The 21,802-nt window shown below is 42.7% G+C and overlaps 1 protein-coding gene across 2 annotated transcripts in view; it reads left to right on the plus strand.

Annotated features, from left to right (window-relative positions):
• The window catches only part of NEK6 (NIMA related kinase 6), a 63,951-nt gene extending 42,252 nt beyond the window's left edge, over positions 1-21,699 (plus strand). For both annotated transcript variants that reach the window (XM_083807028.1, XM_083807029.1), the window contains exons 7-10: positions 30-137; positions 9,961-10,055; positions 15,279-15,392; positions 19,512-21,699. In XM_083807028.1, coding sequence (XP_083663154.1) covers positions 30-137; positions 9,961-10,055; positions 15,279-15,392; positions 19,512-19,622 — 428 coding nt within the window. In that variant the 3' untranslated portion in view covers positions 19,623-21,699. The remainder of the gene's footprint in view (positions 1-29; positions 138-9,960; positions 10,056-15,278; positions 15,393-19,511) is intronic.
• The last annotated feature ends 103 nt before the right edge of the window (positions 21,700-21,802 follow it).

Consider the following 21,802-nt stretch of genomic DNA (forward strand, 5'->3'; position numbering starts at 1 on the left):
TTTGACCTTCTACCTTTTTCTTCTTGCAGACATAAAACCAGCCAATGTGTTTATAACAGCCACAGGGGTGGTGAAGCTGGGAGATCTTGGATTAGGCCGTTTTTTTAGTTCTAAAACCACTGCAGCACATTCCTTAGGTAAGATGATACTTCTGGACATTAAGCAAGCACTGCTGTATAGTTGTTAGCTATGACGTTCAAAGGAAGTGGTTTCTGTCCTCTTATTATGACAGAAGTTTGATTTGGTGGGCACATACCGTTGTTTTCTGTGATTTCCTTTTTAAATACTATTGAAACGTCTGGAGTCTTCATACAAAAATTACTAGATTTTTTTTTTTTTGCTTAAGAACTCCACTTGATGGTTGGTTGTGTTTTTTTTCTTTTTTCTGGCATGTCTGGCCTGGTAAAGCAGATGTAACAAATGCAGCTTTTCCACTCTAAATAGCATGCTTGCCTGCACTCTGCTTACTAGAATTAGATGTTACACAGACAACTTTTTTTTAGCAGATGCTTCTCAGACATCTTCCCCTGAGCAGGGATTGTGATGGTGTGTGAGGTGAGGGAGGTGTTTAAAGCCCTCACAGCTTGTCTGTTCCAAAGAGGGACTTGACTTGAAATTCAGTTTAGGCTTTAAAGATCCAAGTTTTCTTAATGCCTTCCACGTATCTGAAGGTTGTTTTCCTGCTCGCTGTCTGTGCAGCTGATTGTTCCCACCAAAGCGTAGTACCCTGCTTTTATTCTTACTGAACTGTATCCTGTTTCCAGACTCTCACACTGATCACTCTGAAATTTTCCTCTGTACTCTGCTATGCTCTGGCTCATCCCAGATTTTTGATATCCACAAAGGCAACAGCATTGCTGTGGTTAATGGATATCTTCAAAGAATTGGGGCTATAGGATGTTTTCCAGGACTTCACTTGAGGTAGCCTTCTATTTTGACAGTGAACTGTTTTCCGATCAGTTTTGCATCTGTGGTTTCATTTAGTTAGATTTCAAAGTTTGCTTATAAGTAAAGTTGTACATCTTTGATAAAAGGTCTGTTAAAGTTATATCTGTTGCTTCTTTCTTTTTTAAATGAATAAATTTAAATGATATCACAGAGTTTTCCTTTAATAGTGCTACCTTCTCATGTGTTGCAGAGAAGTAATTTTTTGCATCATTATAAAATTACAATTGCAATAAGACTACTAGAAAGTAAGTTATCTACAAAATCTGGCAAAGAAAACTAATTTCTTACAAAAACAAACCTCTGTGTGTGATCTTACAAGAGAAAGCAAAACTAGAAAACCAGAGTGACTATATGCTTTTTCTCATGTCTTGTAAGAGCATTCTTAAAAGAAAAAAATGAATCTTATTGTATGTTTTCATCTCTGCAAGTTGAGGTATTGTGGAGAAATCATCTGTTCTGAGGAGAACATATTTTCAGCATGAATCAAAAGATAAATAATGATATTTTGGTAACGTGAAGGAACTGTTAGCATTAATTACAATACTATAGGAAAGTATACAGTGTACACAGTTCATCCTTTGTCTTACAGTATAAAATATTTCATAATTTTTAGTTTTCCCTGAGTGTCCGTACTCTGAGAGATGGCTGATTTTCCATTCTCGTTGATGTGGCTGTATTTGTTGAATCGGAGGTATTTCTGTGTTCCAGCAGAGAAGGGTCTTTGCCTTTAGCACGGTATCAAAGCTCTCTTACATTTAGTGCTCTCGGTTGATTTAGGAACACACGACATGTTTGTTTCACTATTTGTCTTCATTTGTGCAATTTCCTCCACCGAGTGCAAGTCTTGCTTGATTGTTTCTTTAAATGAATGCAGACGTATTTGAGAGTACTCTGTAATGACACTGGGCTTCTAAGTCCACTTCTAAGTAAGTAAAGAAGGAAGATGTATGCCTTATTTTATGTGTGCTTAGAAAAAGTGAGACGTTTCTCCAGTTTACTTCCATAAAATATTAATTTCCCTTTGCATCAAAAGTTATCCTTGGATATGCACACTGTATTTAATAGATTAAAATAAATCCTTTTCACAGAAAGTTACAATCTCATCATCTGAACAGGCAAAAATATGACCATGTCTAATTATATGATCTTATCTAGCTTGACTGCTGCACTTAATACATTAATAAGGATAAATTGGGGCTGGGAAGCTAGCTGCACATGTAAGCCAAGCTCGTGACCTTTACCAGGGTTGCTCTCTCTTAATTGAGAAAGCTCCTGTAGGAAGAGTTGAGCCTCTTCTGTGTGCACCTTGCACTTCCGCAGACCAACAGCATCCTGGAAACAGGTGAATGAGATGCAAAATGCTAACAGAGCAGCAGCGAGCGATTTTGGAGAGAGTGTGCTGTGCTGTGGGGGCATGGAGAGAACACCATTTGCAGTGGTTCCTGCATGCAAGTAAAAAGAATACTTTTACAATCAAAAAATATTGCACACTTGAAGGTTTTGGGTTTGGGTGTTTGGGTTTTTTTTTGTTTGATTTTGGGTCATTTGCCAGACATACAGGATGTGTGGCAGCAGGAAAGATGCAGATCCTGGTTTTGGTTTAATGAAGACGTTTGTGTAAGTCGCCGTGAGTGATGCACGGGGGCTGGCACAGGCCAGGCCCAAGCCGGAGCCGGGCCCCGTTGCCCTGGCAACCGCCCTGCGCCATCCTTTCTCTGGCTGCTGACCCATGAATCGAACACAGGGCCTATGCAAATACATTCATCCCTTTTTTTTTTCCTTCCTTTGTATTTGCCAACATCAGACTGGCATAAAAGGGCATTCGACAGCGCCATGACCTGCCTGACAGGTGTACCACCGGGCCGTGGTCGCCGTCGCGCCAGGGATGGGAGCCGTAATTAGAGCAGGGAGCAGAATGAACGTCAGACGAATTACCAGGCAGCAGATCATATTTGTCAGGAAGGACTGCATACATAAAAATTAAGTGACAGTACATGCCGGCATAATGAAAGAAAAATGAAAGATTTGCCCATACGCAGCGCAGGAGAGGCTGGTGAGCCTTGCATCGGGTGCAGGCAGCATGGGGCGGCTGCTGCAGGCACCCGGGCACCTCCTGCCCACCATCCTTCCTGTGGCCATAACGAAACCGCACGTCAGGAGAGGCAGAGGAGGATCCCTGATGAAGGCCAGGAGCGGTGGCATCCCTCCAGCTGTCAGGCTGCAGACAAACCCACCACTGCCCCACGCCATCCCTTCTTGGTGTGGGGCTGGAGCGGCGATCGGAGCCGCTGGGAGCTCTGGGCACGCGTGGGCTTTGCTAGGAAGCTCTTGGATTTTCAGGTAATTGATGCGGCCAAGGTGGATTTTGTTTGCTGCTGTCACCACGTGGTGCCTCGCCTCTTCCTTTCCTGGTGGATGCGGTTGGGGTGGAGTTGGCTGTCACGAGAGCTTGCTGGCACTGGGGCAGGGGCAGCTCAGCCTGCGATGAGGAGGAGTTCTTCTTTCCTTTTTCTCATTTTAATACCAATCGCTCTTTTCATGAAGAAACGTTTTTATGGCCCGTTCATTTGCTATTTATAACGTGAGCATTTTATTACATTTCTAGTTCTGTGGGTTTTTTTCTTCCCCCCGTTGTGTGGTACTTTTCCCCAGAGCCGCGTGGCACCGGTTTGCTGGCCCAGCTCGCCGCAGGCGGTGCCTGGGCTTCACCCAGGGCATCGCGCCCGGAGGCGCTGCAGCGACGGCGGCGGTGTGCCTCCAGGTGTTGTCTCCCTCGTTCGTCATTCACAATTTAACAGGGCTGGAAGTATTCCTGTTTTGTCTTGTCTTCAGTGTTTGCTCGTGTCCGTTATTTATTTTGTTAATCTCCGAGGACGGCATCCAGAGGCGTACCTTGTCAGTTAAGGTATTTCTAACAAGCATGTTGGAATAGCCCTGTCATTAACTTTTGCCATAAAACCTAATTACTTGTAAATATCATAATGATATTATAAATAGCAAAATATTTAAATACTCCATTTAAGACTTTGGAAAGCTTAGCAATAAAATGCTAGATTTTGTTTCACTAGGATCTGTAATAAATATAGAGAATTTCCATTATTATTAAAATGGGCCATTTTATTGTGAAATGGTATAACGCTCATTTTTAGCCAAATAAACTTGGCATTATCCAAAGCTTCTGATTGGCTTTACGTTTTGAAAACCAAAAACCAGCAATGATGGAAAAACTTTTACACAGAGTAGTCTTGTTTTGGACCAGATGACTTATTATTTATTCTTGGACAAGAATAAACTTGGAGCAGATTCTCCTTTTGGGGGATGTATGCAAGTCAAACCTTCCCAGTTTAGAACATGCAACTAGCTGTGGATTGGTGTACGTGGGGTGTTGCACGTTCTTTCTGTTTTCTTGTTGGATATGAGGGTGAACGGGGAGTAACTCTGCAGTCATGAGAAGAGCTCTTTTATAAATAGATTTTGTCCTTTTTTTTCCCTTGGCTTGCCAAGCTATTTTATCATCTGAAGCAAAGTCGCAATACTTCGACGGGCTTTTTTTTTTTTTTTTCCTTCAGATAGACACACACAAAAGAAATCTGCCTAATATTACAACAGCCAATATTTTGTGCATCTTGAGAAATTTTAGCTTTTTGGTATGTGCCTGAAGTACAGTATTTGTGTAAGAAATGATTGCTGCAGGTATATTGCAATACCTGCATGTAAAAATGTGACTGTAAAGACTTGGTAGAGTTGTATTTGTAACTTAAATAAATAAAATAAGAGAACTTAAAACAACTTCTACTAGAAAGAGCTGAAATACTACGCACAAAATACACTCTTTTGTAGGAATAAGTAGATTTATGTATTTATTTAACCTTTCATTGAGACAATTAGTGTGGGTACCTCACATAGAGATTTGAAATAGTTCAATGTACATTTTAGTGCTTTTGACCACGGTTTTATTTTTATTTTGCTGTCAAGTCTCTGCTGTGGAGGCAGCATGCTTGTCTCCTGTCAGGCACTCGCAAATTTTCCAGTACTTTTGGCACTAAAAAATGGCTAAAGCAAGAAAAGCACAACCTGAGTTGCTCTCTTTATTTTTCTTAGCTGAGTTGCTCTCTTTATTTTTCTTAGCTGAGTTGCTCAGGCTTTCAGTGTTTTTTTTGTAGTTGTTGTTTTGTCTTGTTTTTTGTTGTTGTTGTTGTTTTTGTTTTGTTTTGTTTCCTGATGAAAAGAGCTGTATTATATCTAGTTTGTGTTATTTAATGTTTCTTCAGTATTCCAAAGAAGCTTATCCTTGACAGTTAAGAATATGGGAAACTTCATGTATTCTTATAGGTCACAGACTAGGAGAAGATTAAGTCTCCTGAAAATATGACAATATATAAACAATTACCCAAAGCTGAGCTAATTCCCAAGTTATTCTTCTGGGAAGGGATGTGAAAATATACCCCAAATTATACAAACTTTTAGAAACTGATACTTTAAAACCAGACTCCTTTTAAATAATGCTGTACGTTTTTCTTGGTGGCCTCTGAGCTTGTCTGGAGAGATCAAGCAAGTGAGAGTTGTGGACTGTCACTTGCAAGTGAAATTGTTTCCGTGCTGTATTTGCATCACCTGATATTATTAAAACCTACTGAAATATTTTTTGTAACTGATGTTCATGGCATACGCTATAGTGTCCGGCATATTAAAGCTAAGCTTGTAGTTTTGAAAATACCTTAGTATTATTTTTAAACTGAGTGAGTTTGTTTGTTTGTTTTTAACAACCAAGTTTTTCATGGGTGGCATCACTGGTTTTTGAACACAGTTCTTTGCCTGTTTCATTTGCAATGAACATGTTTCAAAAATCACAAGTATTTCAAAACATTACAAAGTTTGTTTTGACAGGAGTGGAACATCTCGGTGACGAAGGAATGCTTTAATCAGTATTACCCCTTTGAGGCCCACATTGCTCTCTGATATCTCTTGGTTTGAAACTGGGAATACTCTGTAAAGATATAATAAAGGTCAGAATTTGTTAGGTTCTTTCATATTCAGAACTCTGTTGCCTGCTGTGAGAAAGTAAAATGATAGATTCAGAAACACTGTTCAGCTCGGTATAAAGATTAGCTGGAAGATGCTGGTGAAGGCAAAGCAATAAAAGCTTTCCTAATCAATTGCTCTTATATTTTGCAGCCAAATATGGCTATGGAGTTTGATTAGTTTTAAGAGTTATGTTTTATAACACTTAAAAAAAAAAAAAAAAAGTACAGAACTTATTAAAATATTTGGAAGTATTCTCTGCTGATTTCTGTCTAATGATAGTCTGCCTGAAGGTGTGTGACAGTGCTGCTGCAAGAGACTCGTCTGTGGTACGTTAAATTCAGTGAATGAGGCTCTGTGAGAGAGCTTCCTAAAAGTATGGATCAGATTTGCAGGTAGTCTCTGTTTGTTCCCAACTGTATATGGGAGGAAAGGTATTTGAATTTTATTTCTGAGATAACTTTGCTGCCTTTGCCTGTGTTTTCCTGGTGAAACAAGAGACTCTGCTCTTAATTTAACTCGGAATAATTAGCATTTCCCTAGCTTGGGTGTTGCACCAGAGCTGTTCTGGTCCACATGGGTGTTTTAGCTGCGTACACACACACACACACAGTGCTTGGGAAGGGAGGAAGAAATGTTGTTCTGGGGTCTCTGAAGCAGGCTGATATTCAAGTGAAGTGCTTCGACTTTCAGGAATAGAATGGGAAGATGCTTGCTTAGTCATATCCTTCTCTATCATTTTGTGACCTTTATAACTTTAAAGGCATTACTCTAGCAGCTGGTGATTAATATTGAATCTGAACAATATTTTGTATTTTCAGCAGGGCAAATGCCAAAGAAAGTTTCTGATTAATAGTCTCCGATTAGACTATTCTTGTCAAATTGACTAATGTAATGCAATGGTGAGCCCTGACTGATTGCATTGGAAGTCTTGTGCGGTTCTCTAGAAGATGCTCATTACAGGAGATTCCCACATAATGTTGGACAGGCCATAAAGAGAATTGGGCTTGTCAGTCTTTTATCATGACAGTTATTTAAAAATTAATGCGTCAGTTTTGAAACGCGGGGTCCTGCTTGTTCGTACATTTGCTGACAACACTACAGTAATGATAGGTAAATGTGCAAGGTAGGCTTCATAAAATCAGATCAGGCATGGACTGCTCCACAGACCTATTAATATAATGGAACAGACTAATGCACAAAAAATCAAATATGGACTAGAACGCACTCATCCATGTTGTAAACCCTGTCATTTTGCTTTGATCGAAGGTTGTTTTAAGGCATTATCCGAAACGACAATTTTAGCCTACCAAGCAGACCCCTGCTAACGTGGAAGGCGAGGCCATAACTTTAGAGCCCACACATTGTTATTTGCTCTGAGCTTGTTACGCAGTGACCCAGAATAACTGATAGCAAGAACAGCTACTGCTGGAGGCCACCACTGGCACCGTATCCTCTGAAGCACGCAGATCTCGGGAAGTAAGAGTGGGAACGATCTCCACGTTCCCTCCTGCCAGTTCTGTGTGCTGTGGTCCACCCGAACGCAGCTCCTTCACTCCCTGGTGGTGAGGGGCAGGAAGTTTTCTCTTCTGTCTAGTCTGTTAATTTTCTTGTCAGATTTCAGAAGAGAAGAGGCATTGAGAAGTGAAAAGTAGCAACATGTCGTACGTGCTCATGTTCAGTAGAGACTTCCAGAACTGTTTTCAAGAGTTTAACTAATCACTGTTTCTTCTACAGTTGCGTATTTTTAAGGAGGAAAATGAATCGGTGCTATTCTAACCAAGTGCAGCTCTTCCACAGAAATCTGGAAACTGTACGGGAGTTATTAGGAGACCTGTGTTGTCCATGGTGTGCATTTTGCATGCACAGGGGAGACATCCATGGAAAGCCTTGCTGGATTCTTTGAATGAGGCCTTGGCTGCTCAGGCTGTTCTCTGAAGTTACTCTGCAGTGTGTTAAAAAGTACTGACTATTGACAGAACTCTGGTCTAATCTACATGTAGAGGCCTTTCACTGGCAATTAAAGCCAGACAGATCTGGGACAACATCAGTTCAGCATATTCCTAGGCTGGATGTGGTATTACTGAGCATGGAAATATAATAATCTCCATGTGTTATCTTTCCTATCTTGTAGTCTGTGTAGAATTTGCAAAAATGTACTTTCTTGCTTTGTAATCCTCACCTTGAAAGTGAAGTAATTTCTTGCTTGAATGACCTGCAAACGCAAGCTGAATTCATCATGTAGTGCTCCTGATTACTGAAACTCCTGGGGGACCAAATAAATGAGCCAGTCAGGGAAGTGGTCCCCTTTCTTGGTTACTTGATCTGTTTTGATGAGTAGAGTTGTATGTATGCATTGCTTTGGAATAAATTGGGTAGTTGCATTGATAGTGCTAACTTCAAATCAACGCTCTTTGTTTTGACTAAGTAACCTAAGAAAATATTTTTGTCTTTGATTTTCAGCTCCGCTAGGATGCTGATGTGCTAACTAGTATTGCCTGACCGCCCAGGTGCTGCCCTGTGCCCAGCTGCTCCTCACTGTGTTGGTTTATGTGCCCGTGAATTCTTTGAGGCTGTAATCATCATCTTTCTGTACTGTAAATTGTACAGCGCCTATACCAATGGAATCCCGGCCTGTGTTTAGGTTTTCTGGAGGAGAGGGGAATGTAGATGAGTTTTGGACTCACCTGTGCACTTAACGCAGTGTGGTCTGAGCTCTCGGCGCTTGAGGTGACTTTGCTTGGGTATCACACAGACGTCAGCAGCCCCCAGTTTGTGCTGCGTCCCGCGTCCGCTCTGCGGGGGATTTTGCCTTTCAGGAAGTTGTTGCTTTCCACTCCAAAAGTAATTTGTTTCCTACAGAGCGCAAACCCCTCTTCAGGAAAGCTGGGGGAAGGTAGTGACGGGGGGAAGAGCTGCCACCAATGCTGTTCATCTGCTAAGGAATCTTTCAGCTGTCTGTGGTCAGGGTCTTGAATGAAGAAGTTGTAAACTGAAAGTTACGGGCAAATGAAACATTTGCTATCTTATGAGAAAGGTCTTTAATTAGGAGAAGGATACACTGGAATGCCAAATGAAAAAAAAATTGACAGGGGACAGGGAAGCAGGAGAAAAGAGAGCGTATAAAGTCCTTGGATGTTTTAATAAATGATGTATCTGAGGATTATTTGATGTAGCTGAGACTGCCAGGATGTCTTGTATTTTCAGTACCAAAACTGAAACTTACTTAGGATTTTAAAAAGAGCCTTTTTGAGGTAAGGAATTTATTAATAATTTCCTGTAAGTCCTGTCCAAAATGCTGTAGTAAATTTCTTGTGATAAAATGCAGACTTCTGGAAGTACATAGAAATCCCACAGCTTCTAACGTGACTGAGTTGGAACAGTGTTTTAAAGTTTGGAATTATTATCTTGGTTCTTCCAGAAAGTTTTTGAATACCTGTCTGATGTCAGACTTGTTACTTCCATTTCTCTGCTACAATAAATGGTCTCCTGAACTCTTAAAAAGGGTACCCCGTCACATCTGCAGCTGATCTGTCATGCTGCTAGTGCAGTATATGTCAAGTGAACTTTCAATGGATGTGCTGTCACAAGATTCTTGTTTTAGCAGTGTACATTCATGACATCTAACTTGCAGTTTCATATGCTGTTGAGTGAACCAAAGGAGAATGATCGTTTACAACGGCTCCGTCCGTGAGAGACACTCCGGTGGTACTTGGAAGGGGGAAATAACTTTCCTCAAATTTCAGAAATACAAAAGATATTTCCAGTAACATTCAGCAGTTCTCTAGCTTTCCATGTGATTATATTTTTGGTTCTACATAAGAATGTGCCTTTGAAACCATGATTTCTTTCCAAATTTTTGTGCCAGTCTCTTCTAATGAGCAATACATGCTAAACCTAGTCCTTGAGCAAAATCAAACTTCTGTACAATGCAGGTTGCACTGTCTCTTTCTAAGACAGTAACTCCTCATTTGTTCATTTTCTTTACAGTGGGAACTCCATACTATATGTCCCCAGAAAGAATACATGAAAACGGCTATAACTTTAAATCTGATATCTGGTCTTTGGGCTGTTTATTGTATGAAGTAAGTATCTTCTAACTTTTTTCCCCATTTGTCTTAACCACACAGTACAGTGAAACAGGAATTGAGTAGGTCAGACTTATTTTAGCTTAGTTGTTGAGAAACTTTATGAAAATATAACTCTATACTCATCATGTGATTTTTTTAGGCTTGAAGAACAAAGAAATTGTGCCATACAGCTTGGTACTTACGCAAAGTTAATTTAGTAGGTCACAGTAGATGCTGAGGATACAGACACAAACAAGCCAGTTTACTGCATTTCGTTCTTCTGACTGTGAGGAGAGCTGTAATGAGGGCAGCATATTCATAGTTTCTCCTGAATACCATTTGTTCTAACAATAGAAAACTTATTTGAACATAAGCTACTGGTTTGTTTAATTGAATTCTGACCAATTGGAGTATCTTAATTTTGAGAGTTTTTGGTAATGAAAAGTAGGGTTTTTATACAACATGAAATCATCGTTTCTTTAACTGTATTAGAATATAGCTGGAGTATTTTCTAATTGTACATTGTCTTACAGACAAATGCACAGATACAAAGCAGGCACACTTTGTATGAACTGCATGCTTACTGTGTAACTAGTTTTTAAAGTATTTTTACATGTGTTTATTACATGCATTTTAAAAATAGGTGCTATGACTTTATAATAGTACTTTGGGTTTTGTGATTTCATTTTTAGCAGAAATCAGGGTTTGGAACAACATTGTGGTCATTTATAATTTTAAATGTATGTGTCATCTTTGAATTCAAGTGAAAGTACAAGTCAGCATTTAGAAAGTTTTTATCCTTGCCCAGAGAATTAAAAATCACTAGGATGTTTAATTATAAGGCTACTGCTCACATCCTCTTTGGATAATAGACCTCCAGGCGTCAGGGTCATGCTTTCCTGAGCTACTTTCAATTATGTGAAATGATGAAATTTTTCTTCTCACTGCAATTTCTCACAACTAGACGGAATGAGGGAATAAGTAAAAGTGCAATTTTGTGAGCTAATTAGCTATGAAAACAACTGTAGTTAAACATGTAATTCAGCTAGTTGGTTAAACAAACCTTTAGGACAAGACAGTAAAAAAGCAAATTTTCCTATAATATAGCTCTTTCTGGCAGGAGTTAATTGCTTGTTGCAGTTAACCACTTCTGGGAAGAATACTCACCTAATACAACTGAATGCTTGTTCAGCGAGGTAACCTTCTCCATCGGGCTGCTCTGAGTCATTTCTGAGACTGAGCTGTACTGGAGATGGGACTCCAGATTTATGCAGAGAGAAATATTTAGCGTTGTGCTAAGATATGTTTTTGTTGCAGGCAATATGGTCTCCTTATGGCACAGTAGTCTTAGTACTCCTTAGATTTCAAGAAGACTTAATTGTGCACTAAACATAATTCTCTGGTAGGAGTAGCAGTACTATAGTAACGTGAAAGATTTGGCATCTGAAGCATTTTTAAATTTACTTCCTACGTAGGTAAGCCTCTACTTTGTGAACGAGAGCTGTGAGATCTTGCAAATTCCAAGAAGGACTGGACGGTTACCAATTTTGCGTTCGCTAGATAAACAGCTACTTGACTTTTAAACTTTTTAGATTTTGGAAAATTAAAAATCAGGTTCATACATCTTTGAAGGAACTGTATTTTTATCTTGGCTAATTCCTTGTAATAAGAATCTTTTTCCATTTGGCTTAAAAGTAAGGAAGCCATGTTTGTTTGGTTATGAGTCACTTCTGATATTTTTCCAAATACATTGTGTAGATAAGCTGCAGAGAGCTTTAACGTACAAATTGCCCTCAGAGATGTGCGTGTCCACTGGAATCCACTTACAGAACGTTGAGGGGTTTGGGATGTGATGTCAGATAGCACCACTTAACTTTGACGGTCATAACCGTACAGTGATTTTTATTAAATCTTATCAATACAGTAGCAACTGTCTTCATCCCTCACTTTCTGTAGAAATCTGTCAGCGAGATCACTTGGAGGGATGAAAATAAGTTGTTAATTCCAAGAACATAGCTACAAGCAATGGCTTCAGCAGTTCTGGCAAGATGATCAATTTAAGCACCAACAGTGATTCCTGTATAGGTATTTTTTCAACCAGTCATACTGCATGGTGGTCATTTTAAAAGGAGCTCTGGCTGTCCTGCGGTAATTGTTCTAATCAAAATGTCAAAAGCAAACCCAAATGAAGCATCAGCCGTTGTTAGTGAGTACCGAGCGCCTGTAGCCATGGCCCTCCGCAGACCTGTTTCAGCCACAACCAGGGTGCCGTCTCTTCCCCCTTTAATTCCCTGTGTCTGGCACCCCAGAAACCTCTGTTGTTTCCTTTTCATTTCTTCTCTTTTGCACATGACCACTTAATTGGATGTGGAAAGGGAAGTTAATGGGAATTGAAAAATCCTTTTCAACCAGACTGAAATTATTGATTTTTCTATTGAAATCTGGGAGACCTTGTTTAACCCATGATTGCTTTATGCACCCTCCGTAACGCGCCCGTGGTTGTTTTTCTTGGAGCAGTCCTGCGTGCCGGGCCCTCCACTTCTGTTCTGCTGATTGGGAGCAGTTTGCTATCAATCTCTAATTGGAGATTAGAGACTCTAATTGGAGTGTGTAATTTTTCCCCACTGATCTGCCTGTTGCCATTATGACTGCAATAGGGATGTAACTTCACCTTTTTGCCTTCAAAAACTTTGGAAAGGCTGCAGGCACCAAGGCTTTCCTGGCGGCTGCCTGCCACCGGGGCACAGCTCACGCGCCTGTCCTCAATTATTCAACCTCAGGTCTGTAAAGTTTATGAGGAAAGGCTCTTCATTATTGCTGTTTTGCTGATAATGGTGGGTGAAACTGCAGAGAGGGGCAGCCGTAGCCGCTGGTGAGCCCTTTGTTGCGGGTTACGAGCTCTTACGAGTGTAATTCCTCTTCTCTCTCAGCCTGCAGCCAAGCACAGTGAATGTCACGGGCACAGCAAATACTGCAGGCTGTGTCGCCTGGAGCATTGCAGCCAGAAAACTGAACGAGCCTGCAATTTTTCTGAAATGTTTTTGGGAGCCCTGTACTCAGTTCATTGTGTCCTTCAGTGTGCTTTGGGTACCTGCATTGCCATTTTTATGCCACTCTGGATATCTGATAAATATCTCTGGAAGAGAGAGCTTTGTGGAAAAAAAACTAGTCCGGAGGCACGTAGGAAGATAACCTTGGATAAGTGGCTTGAAAGAAAGTGCCCAGAACGTATCTCGTTGCTTCTCTGTAGGGCTCAGGATTCATTGTGCCAGTGCGTGTTGCAGGTTAGCAAGGGAAAAATGTAATGACCTTAAATTGTTTTAAAGAAGTCTTTATGATTCAGACCAAGTATAGTTTCTCTTAGCATGTCCTGCGTTGCTTAGCACTTGAGGTATGTTCATTGCAGTGCAATTTTGCAGCCTGCCCCTGCAGCGCCCTGCGCCGGGCCACGTCCGACTGCTGGGAATGAAACCCAAACGTTTTCAGACCCTGCCCCACTCACAACTGCCTGCCTGTCACCAAGTCGCTAATGATCCGTCAGTCGTGATTCCTAACTGCAGGATAATAGAGTGGAAGATCTAGTATTGACTGTTTTTAATTCAGCTGGGAGCTTGCTGTGTGTCAGCAGCAGGACAGCGTTCTTCTGATGGCTTTCACAGCACATGGTAATGAGCAAAAGACTAATAATTATCAAATAACCCCCTGTTAAAGACATAGTGAGAAGCATCAACTTCAGCTGGCCTCAGTATGAAAAGCTTGCCAATTTGATGCAGCTCGTGGCAAAATGCTTTAAATATCTAAACAGAGTGGATAATACCAACAATTATCCGGTGGCGCTTCGTCAGGCGGAGGCAGGGCAGTGCGGCGCTGCGTCTGACAGCGCGGGTGCCGAGCAGCATTGAGGGCCAGCACATCACGGAGTAATAAGTGGCTGGGCCGTGCTGGTATCGAGCATCCTGCTCCTGCACCTCGTGGCTGCCTGCACAGACGTGTGGTGTGGTGCTGGTGGGTCCTGGTGGGCAGCCCTGACGCTGGCGTGGTTTGTGCCCCCCTGTGTAAGTTCAAAAAGCACCTCCTCCTAGGGCTGTTTCCCTGAGGCTCGTTGTTCAGTGCTCATTTAGACCTCCTGATTAAAAACTTGCAGTGTAGATGATTTTCCACGCACAGAGATGCAGTTTCCTTCCTGACACTTAAGTATCATATAAACATCTCTCTGTAAGGAGCCTCCGCGTGCTCTGCAAGGAGTTTTTCCCCACCAAGAGCCTTCCGTTGTGCTCTCTGTGCTGTGTGAATAATCTGTTTATGTCAGACATCTGTCGTGGGTTTGGAGATGCAAATACTGGATTAATAAAACAGAATCTGAAGAGGAAAAAGACCAGACCGATGGGGAAAAGTTTCAGTAGTTTGGATCCCCAAACTGCCTGGGTTGCTCTCTCCTAAATAGCAAATTTGCAGGGGGAGGAGATGATTGTTTCTGTAGAGGCTGAACTGCATCACTCGCACTAAAAGGTTCTTTGTATTCTAGGTAGCCAAATGTTCAAAATCAATCCATTTATTTCTTGTAGCAGTCTATTAAAAATTTACCAGTCACAGAGAGCAAATGCATTGGCTGCTCTGAACATGATCATAACCGAGGAAGCTTGAAACCGTAACAGTTATCAAAGACAGGAGCTGCTTTGTGAAGAGATGAACGCGTTCATCAGGTTTTCAGTCCTCTGTGAACCGTCTGGTTTCTAACCGGCTGCCCAGCAGCACGAGCACCCTGTGTCTCTATTTAAATGAGCAGGTACTTCGCTGCTGCGTGCTCTGGGCCGCTGTTTACAGGCAATTCTACATCTGAGATGTTTTTGGCAAATAACCACAGTGATGGGAAAACGCAGGGACTTCGCCGTGTGAGGAGGTGCAAGGAGGAGAGATGCGTGGCTGCGTGGGGGTGCCGGGAAGGGCGGCGCAAGCCCTGCCCAGAGCCCGCTGCCCCCGGCCGCCTGCCGCAGGATGGCTCCGAGGGGTCCGTAACACGGGGGCAGAGCGGGGGGGCCTGGGGACACAGCCACAGCTCTGCGCCCCCTGCAAGGGCGGCGGGGCCTCGGGGAGCCCCTGCGGTGTGCGGAGCTGTCTGACCTCGGCAGCAGCATTTGCTCACAGTCAAAGACCAAAATTTGCTCCTGCAAGCCAGCAGTACTGAGGGCTATTAAATCTTTCACATTTCTGAAATGCTTTCTCTGTTTTCCTCTCCAGATGGCAGCTCTTCAGAGTCCTTTCTATGGAGATAAAATGAACCTGTTTTCTCTTTGCCAAAAAATAGAGCAATGTGACTACCCACCTCTTCCAGCTGAACATTATTCTGAAAAGGTAAATTGGGAGCATTTTTGGAGGGGAATGTGGGGGTGCCATGAAGTACCGCCCCGAGCACAGGAGAGGAGGCCAGGAGGAAAAGAGCCCATGTCTAAGGTAGAGCAGGGGCTGGCCAGAGAGAATGCCCCGGGTGCCTTTATGGCTGGCTAAGGAAGCTATTGTTGTGATGTCTGAATATCAACAAGCTAAATTAAGACAGAAAAGATTTTTTTAATGCGATTTCTTAACATGGGGAGCATTTTGATACTGAAAGTCTGTTATGCTGGCAAAAAACAACAATGAACCGTGGGAAAGCCCTCTCCTTGCTTCCCTTCCCTTAAAATAACATACCATAAAGCAGTGCTTAAATTTTTGTTTGTGTAGATTTCAGTTTGTTACAAGGAGGGGATTTTTTTTATTATTATTATTTTTTTAAATAGAGGGGGAGGGAAGGAAAGTCGCTTAGTCTAACACAGTAAGTGTCAATACACCAGCTGGGTAGGGGGGATTTTTGAAATTTGGGTTTTGTTCATATGAAAGGAAGGGATGGAGAGCAGAAGCTGAGCTGGTCTACCTTAAAAAAAAAAATTTAAAAAATCCACTATGTATACTTGCTCGGTGATGTTTCACGTAAGCTGCGAACACCCATGTTGTTTTTTAGGCAGGGCTGTTGGAGCTTTGCTTTTTTTTCTTTTAAGATTTCCTTACCTTGACAAACCATCTGTTTTCCTTACTTCCTCATTCACTTACAGTTGCCTGCTATTTGAAAGGAAATGGCTAATGTAATTTTAAATGTTCACCATACCCTTCAAGGGTTTTCTTTTGTTTTATTTCTGCCTCAAAGTTGTGAGGGGCAAGAGGCAGGCTACAGGGCTACAGCAGTTAGCGGCGGCCTCGTGTCCGACCTGCTCGGCATCTGGGGTGCTGCGCGCTGGGCGCACGCAGGGTGAGTGGGGTGCAGGAGTGCTTTTCCCCAGACTGAACATAATTAACTCCCTTTTAATGGCATTTAAAAGAGGAGTAAGAACACCAAGATTTCACCAAGCTTGACTGAGCTGCATGCAGCGCTGCACGGTGCGAGTCGCTCAGGCAGGGCTGCGGAGGGGCCTGCGTGGAGCGCGCTGTGCCTCGCTCCGGCCTGAGCCCCGACCCGGTCTCTTGGGGCTGGTGTCGTACTGTCCTCTGGGCCACCACACAGTTTACATAAGTTACGTAGCAAAAGAACCATTGTGAGATTATTCGAGAGCTGTTGTGGAAGAGTGGATTTTTTTTCCCAAGCTGCCGTGGCAGCAAGTCCCAGCTCTGTGCGTTCACGTTCGCCATGCTGTTGTAGCGTGCATCTCAGGATATGCCTGCTGGCAGCAAGAATTAGTGTAAGTTGACAGATGTGTTTCCTGTCTTTACAATTACTGTCTGTTTGCTTCCCTCTGGCAGTGCTAAAGAGTGTGTGTAGTGTAGTGATACAATCCAGGGTGAGAAGGATGGTTTAAAGCTCAAAGGCGCCAGGTCCCAGAGAACTAGACTCCAGATGGTGTTCATACACTATTAACAGAATGCTTGACAAAGTCTGAGGAGGGCTGTGCCTTTGGCTGTAGCTTAGCTCGCTGTATGAGCTGCTGCTGCTTACATCAACCACAAAGAGCTTTAATTCTGAGTATTAGAACGTGGCTCCGCCACGAGTGGTATCTGGTGCTGTAGGTGGCCTTAAAGATTGGACTTTGGAGATTATTTTGGAGTGAGGGGCCAAAGGGAAAGGTGGGTTAGTGTCTTCCACCAGCCAAGCTAGATCAACCATGCAGGCTGGGTCCTTCCGAAAGGCTCAGAAATGTGGCAGCACTTCCCAGCAGCAGCAAGCTGCACCAGAAGGAATTCGTTCTTCCCGTGACGGGCAGGGGTTGGTTACCTCTGTCTGGACACGTGAGTTTTCCTTGAAGAGCGAGTGTCTCCATCTTAGATGCAAAGGGCAGATTCTTTAAGCAGCTCTAATATTGTCCCTGCAGCAGGGTTGAAAGTGATGTGGGAAGGCAGCAGAGCCTTTGCGTCCTCCCACCCTGGGGCAGGGACGCGGATTAGGCCGTGCCAAGCTACCGGTTCTCAGTGGTGTTCTGGAGCCGTCAGCACGTCTGTCCTTTGCCCGGCAATGCAGCCTCAAACCAAGGCTTCAGCTGCGGGCTAGCTGCTGGTCCACGAGTGTTTTACGTGGGGCATTGTTTCACGTGGACAAGGCAGAGCATTTATGGAGGAATGCCTGCTTTCATGGCGTTCCCCCTCAGCAGTATCCTCCTGGCGGTAGCCTTCTGTTCAGTCCAGTCTCCCGAGGAACTGGGTTACTCTCTGTTAGCAGGAGGAGCTGGGACTCCAGCCAGGATTGGTTTTCTCTCAGAGACAAGCTTACTAGTAATGGGTTGACTATCGAAGCGTGGTCTGCCGGTTCCTTACAGCTGGTGTAGAAGTGCCTGCACTGTGGTGGTTGAGAACAGAACTTCCCACTATCTGCCGAAGCGCCTTGGTTTACCTGGGAGCGCAGCTGCTGGGTGGATACGTTGGACTGAGAGCGCAGGCTTCGGGCAGAGCTTTAGAAGCACCGTGGTTGTTTGTGGGTGCTTTGTTGTGGACAGCTCAGGGCTCAGGTGCGTGTTAAATCGTTGGGGTCTCAGCTCTTACAAACCACCGCTTGCCCTCGGATGAATCAGACAGGTCACCACGGCAGGTGTGAGAGTGGGACAGGGCCAGAGGGACAGCGGGGCTGACTTTACTGAGGATGGGCTTGCCAGGTTTTACATCTCAGCGTGTGCCTACAGCAGGATCGGGAGGTGGTGAGGTAGTGACCGCGTTATGGCGCGTCCTGCTTGCGTGGGACGTGTGCCCGTGGCACTGTCCTGCCTGCATGCCGACTGCCCTCAGAAATCCTGCTGGAGTGGGCTTCAGCCCCTGCGACAGCCTGCAGCACGGGGCCTTGCTCTGCTCAGAGCTGAAACCTCATTTGGGTACGTTCAGTAATGCAGCTGAAATGTGTGCCTGATAGCTGTATGGTCATGCTTTTAATTACCATTAAAATAATTGGCACTGTGGCTACTGGGAGGATGTGAGAAGATCAGAGGCTCAAGGCTGTTTCTCCCTACGCCTCGGGGGTACGAGCAGCTTTCAGTGTCTGTATAATTAAAAGCTACAATCTTTCATGTGCACAATAAAGAGTGTAGGGAGGTGGGGAGACTTCACCCTTCTGCATTTTATTTATTAAACATAATCAATGACCAGTCTCTCCTTCACAAAGGTTTTCTAGGAAACATTGGTGTTCGACAGCCATGCTCAGGCATCCTGTGTCTCAAGACAGAGGTGCTGCTCAGATGTTTTACGTTAAAACCCTGCCGGCTTGTTACAAAGGGTTGATGTGGGCAGTACGGCTGCTGTACAGGAGAGTTCTGTTCAGGACAGGTTTTTAAACCCCTCCTTCTACTTTCCCCTTTCTTCTGATTCCCCTTTCACTGACATGTCCATCCGTGTCTGTCGGCTCACCTGGACTTCTGGAAGGTCAGTCCTTCCTCACGTGCACGTCCAGCTCCTGCCCCTGGTGCCCAGCTCCCCGTGCCCCTGCTGCTTCCCCTGCCCGTGCCCACCCGGCCGTGCCGCAGGCCCCACTGAGCGAGCTGCTGTCACCTGATGGCATTGCTCAGCCTCACCGCTTCTCTGAAGCAAGTCAAAAATCCCACTAGAAAAAAGGTTGTTTCTGTTTGTTTGTTTTTAAAGCTCTGAAACTAGCAGAGTCAGGAGCAGTGGAGCAGCCAGGCGGCTGCTGGGCCCTCTGGAGCCGCGCGACGTCTCTGAGCAGTGAACAGCGAACCCACCAAGTACATAAGTGCTAGCGGTGCACTGTAAATGACACGAAATCCACTGTGATGTGTGGATTAAAGCTCCTGTGCCGATGGTTTGGTGGAAAAGGGTCTCTCTAGTCCTTCCATGGGGCGGGAGAGGAGGGGGAACAAATGCGTGCCTGCAGTCTGCCCAGGACCGTCCACGTGTAAAAGGGCTCCTAGCTCCTGCCCGGCAGCCCAGTGCTCAGACAGCCCCAAAGCCTTTTCCAGTGAGAAATGAGCTGATCCATTTACGTGTTTGCATGCCTGTTTTTCTGTCTTTCAGCTACGGGAGTTGGTCAGCATGTGCATATACCCCGATCCCGATCAAAGACCTGATATTGGTTACGTGCACCAAATAGCAAAACAAATGCATGTTTGGACCTCCAGCACTTGAACCATCTGCAAACACTCTCAAAAGCCAGCACAGCTTAGTCTTACTTGAATTTTTTTCTCAGATGAAACCGACTGGTGCCTAGTCACGCAAGCGAGAGGGTTGAGCACTCGTAGCAAGATGCTCTATTATTTCTGCAGGTTATTTGACAAGGACTCTTACAAGGTGGTCATGCTTTAAAGTGAAGATTCTGTGAGGTATTGCAAGTGATTTTTTTTTTTTTTAAGCCAATAACATGTTACAGTTGTAGATCATTTAAGGGTCCTTTCTTAAAACTGTCGTGTGTAATCTAGGATAGATTATATTAACAAGGGTGTCAGAGCATTTGACACACCTCTTCTATCTTAACTGTAATGTGAAATATTGAAATAATTCCTTCGGTGAAATCACTTTATACTAATGTAAGAATTACAGTAGATTTTTGTGTAATTTGTATAACTGCTACTTTGCCTCTTCTGCAAATGGTTAATAGCGAATTCAATTTTTACTTTGTGTATTTTAAAGCATCCATTTATGTGTTTTTATTAATTTCCTCCTCTTCAGACTTAGAAACTGGGAGGGGCATGGGAGGAGAGAAATGCATTTGTTTCATGATTTTTTTTTATTTTTTTTTTAACTGAAAACTTAAGAGTGAATATTTTGCTGATGCATTTACTTGCTAATTTGACTACAGTCAATTAGATGAATTCAGCATATAGCTGGGGGGGGAAGTAAAAAAAAAAAAAAACACATGCCAAACAAACCCCAAACTATCATGCTTCTGCAAATAATTCCTCTAAACTTATCTTCCCATTTGTTGTGACTATTTTTAGACTACAAGTTCATATTGAAAACCAGTGTTTAATACAGCTAGATTTTTGGGGAAGATACTTTTACACATTCAGTAGTATGTTAAGTACCAGTAGGTAAAACTTAAGCAAAGCAGTGTTTTAAACTCTGAAACATTTAAAAAACAAGTAAGTAAAATGCTTTGTGTATCTAATTCTACATAAGGATCAGCCCCGTCTATATAACTGTGAAAGCTAATTTACAGAATGTGAATTTTTATAAAAATCTCAACCTGATTTGAAGGAGTCATCTTCTTTAACTAAATGAAAATTTTCAACCAACTAAATTCATTCATTGAATCAATGATTTGTTTCATTACTGTCAATGAAAAATATTCACTGCTTTAGGAACAAAACTTGGATTCACGTTCAAGTGTTTCCATTTCATTTGCCTGTTCAGAGGAACAGTGCTGCACTTAGTGTTCTTGAGGACTACAGCGGGGGAAATAAATAAGCCTGTTCTGTTACAGCGCTGCTTCCATGTGTGACGGTGGCTAATGCCAAAATGTAGATTTGTGTGTGACAGTTCAAATGCAGCCTGTGCCTTTTTTTCTGTTGTTGTTTTGTTGTTTTTTTTCTTTAAGAAAAGAATACAATTTTTTTTTTTTGAAATAAGATTAGGGTTAGAGGGTTACATACATATATATGCTTTTAGTGTTTTTTTTTTAACCTAATTTTCTCTACTTAAAGGAAAACTGCAGTGCCATCTTCAACTACTTTCCATCAAATTTTGAAGTATTTATATAGGTAGCAAAGAAAAGCTATTAATTGCTGTGAATAATGTTGGTATCATTAATGCAAGGTGCCATTTTATCGAGGCTTCTCAGCAGAAAGTTGATCTTGCTGCTCTCCTGAGAGATTGAGGAAATTCAAATCAGCATGAGAATGTAGGAAAGGCACCAAATTGCTTCCACCATTCCCATGCTAACTTGCTTAATTTATAGCCGGCTTCTTTAGCAATTCTTAGATTCAAGAGTGAAGACTGTCACTTTCACACTGCAGGTTTCCTTTAAGCTGTGGTGGCAGCTACACATTCATAGGGATGGCTGTGCTGCGCCTCTATTGGTGTGACATAGAAAAGGATCTCTGGCTTCCAGGGAAGCTCAGCTTAAATTTGAGTATCTTGAGAAGTCTGGTCACTTTCTTGCTGCATAAAATTCATTAGTGCTTATAAGTAAATGTATTTCAAAAGGTAATTTTTTTTTGCAATTGTGCATTTTTAGATAAATAAAAAAAATGATTTACAAAATAAACACCTTTGTTTAAAAAAAAAAGTCAACTATAGAGGGGGAAAAAATTAAAAAAAACACTCAAACAGGACTAAATGTGTGTGAAATTTGCTAACAGCTACCATGA

The sequence above is a fragment of the Anser anser genome (genome assembly GCF_964211835.1).
Source record: "Anser anser genome assembly, chromosome: 21".
NCBI lineage: Eukaryota > Metazoa > Chordata > Aves > Anseriformes > Anatidae > Anser > Anser anser.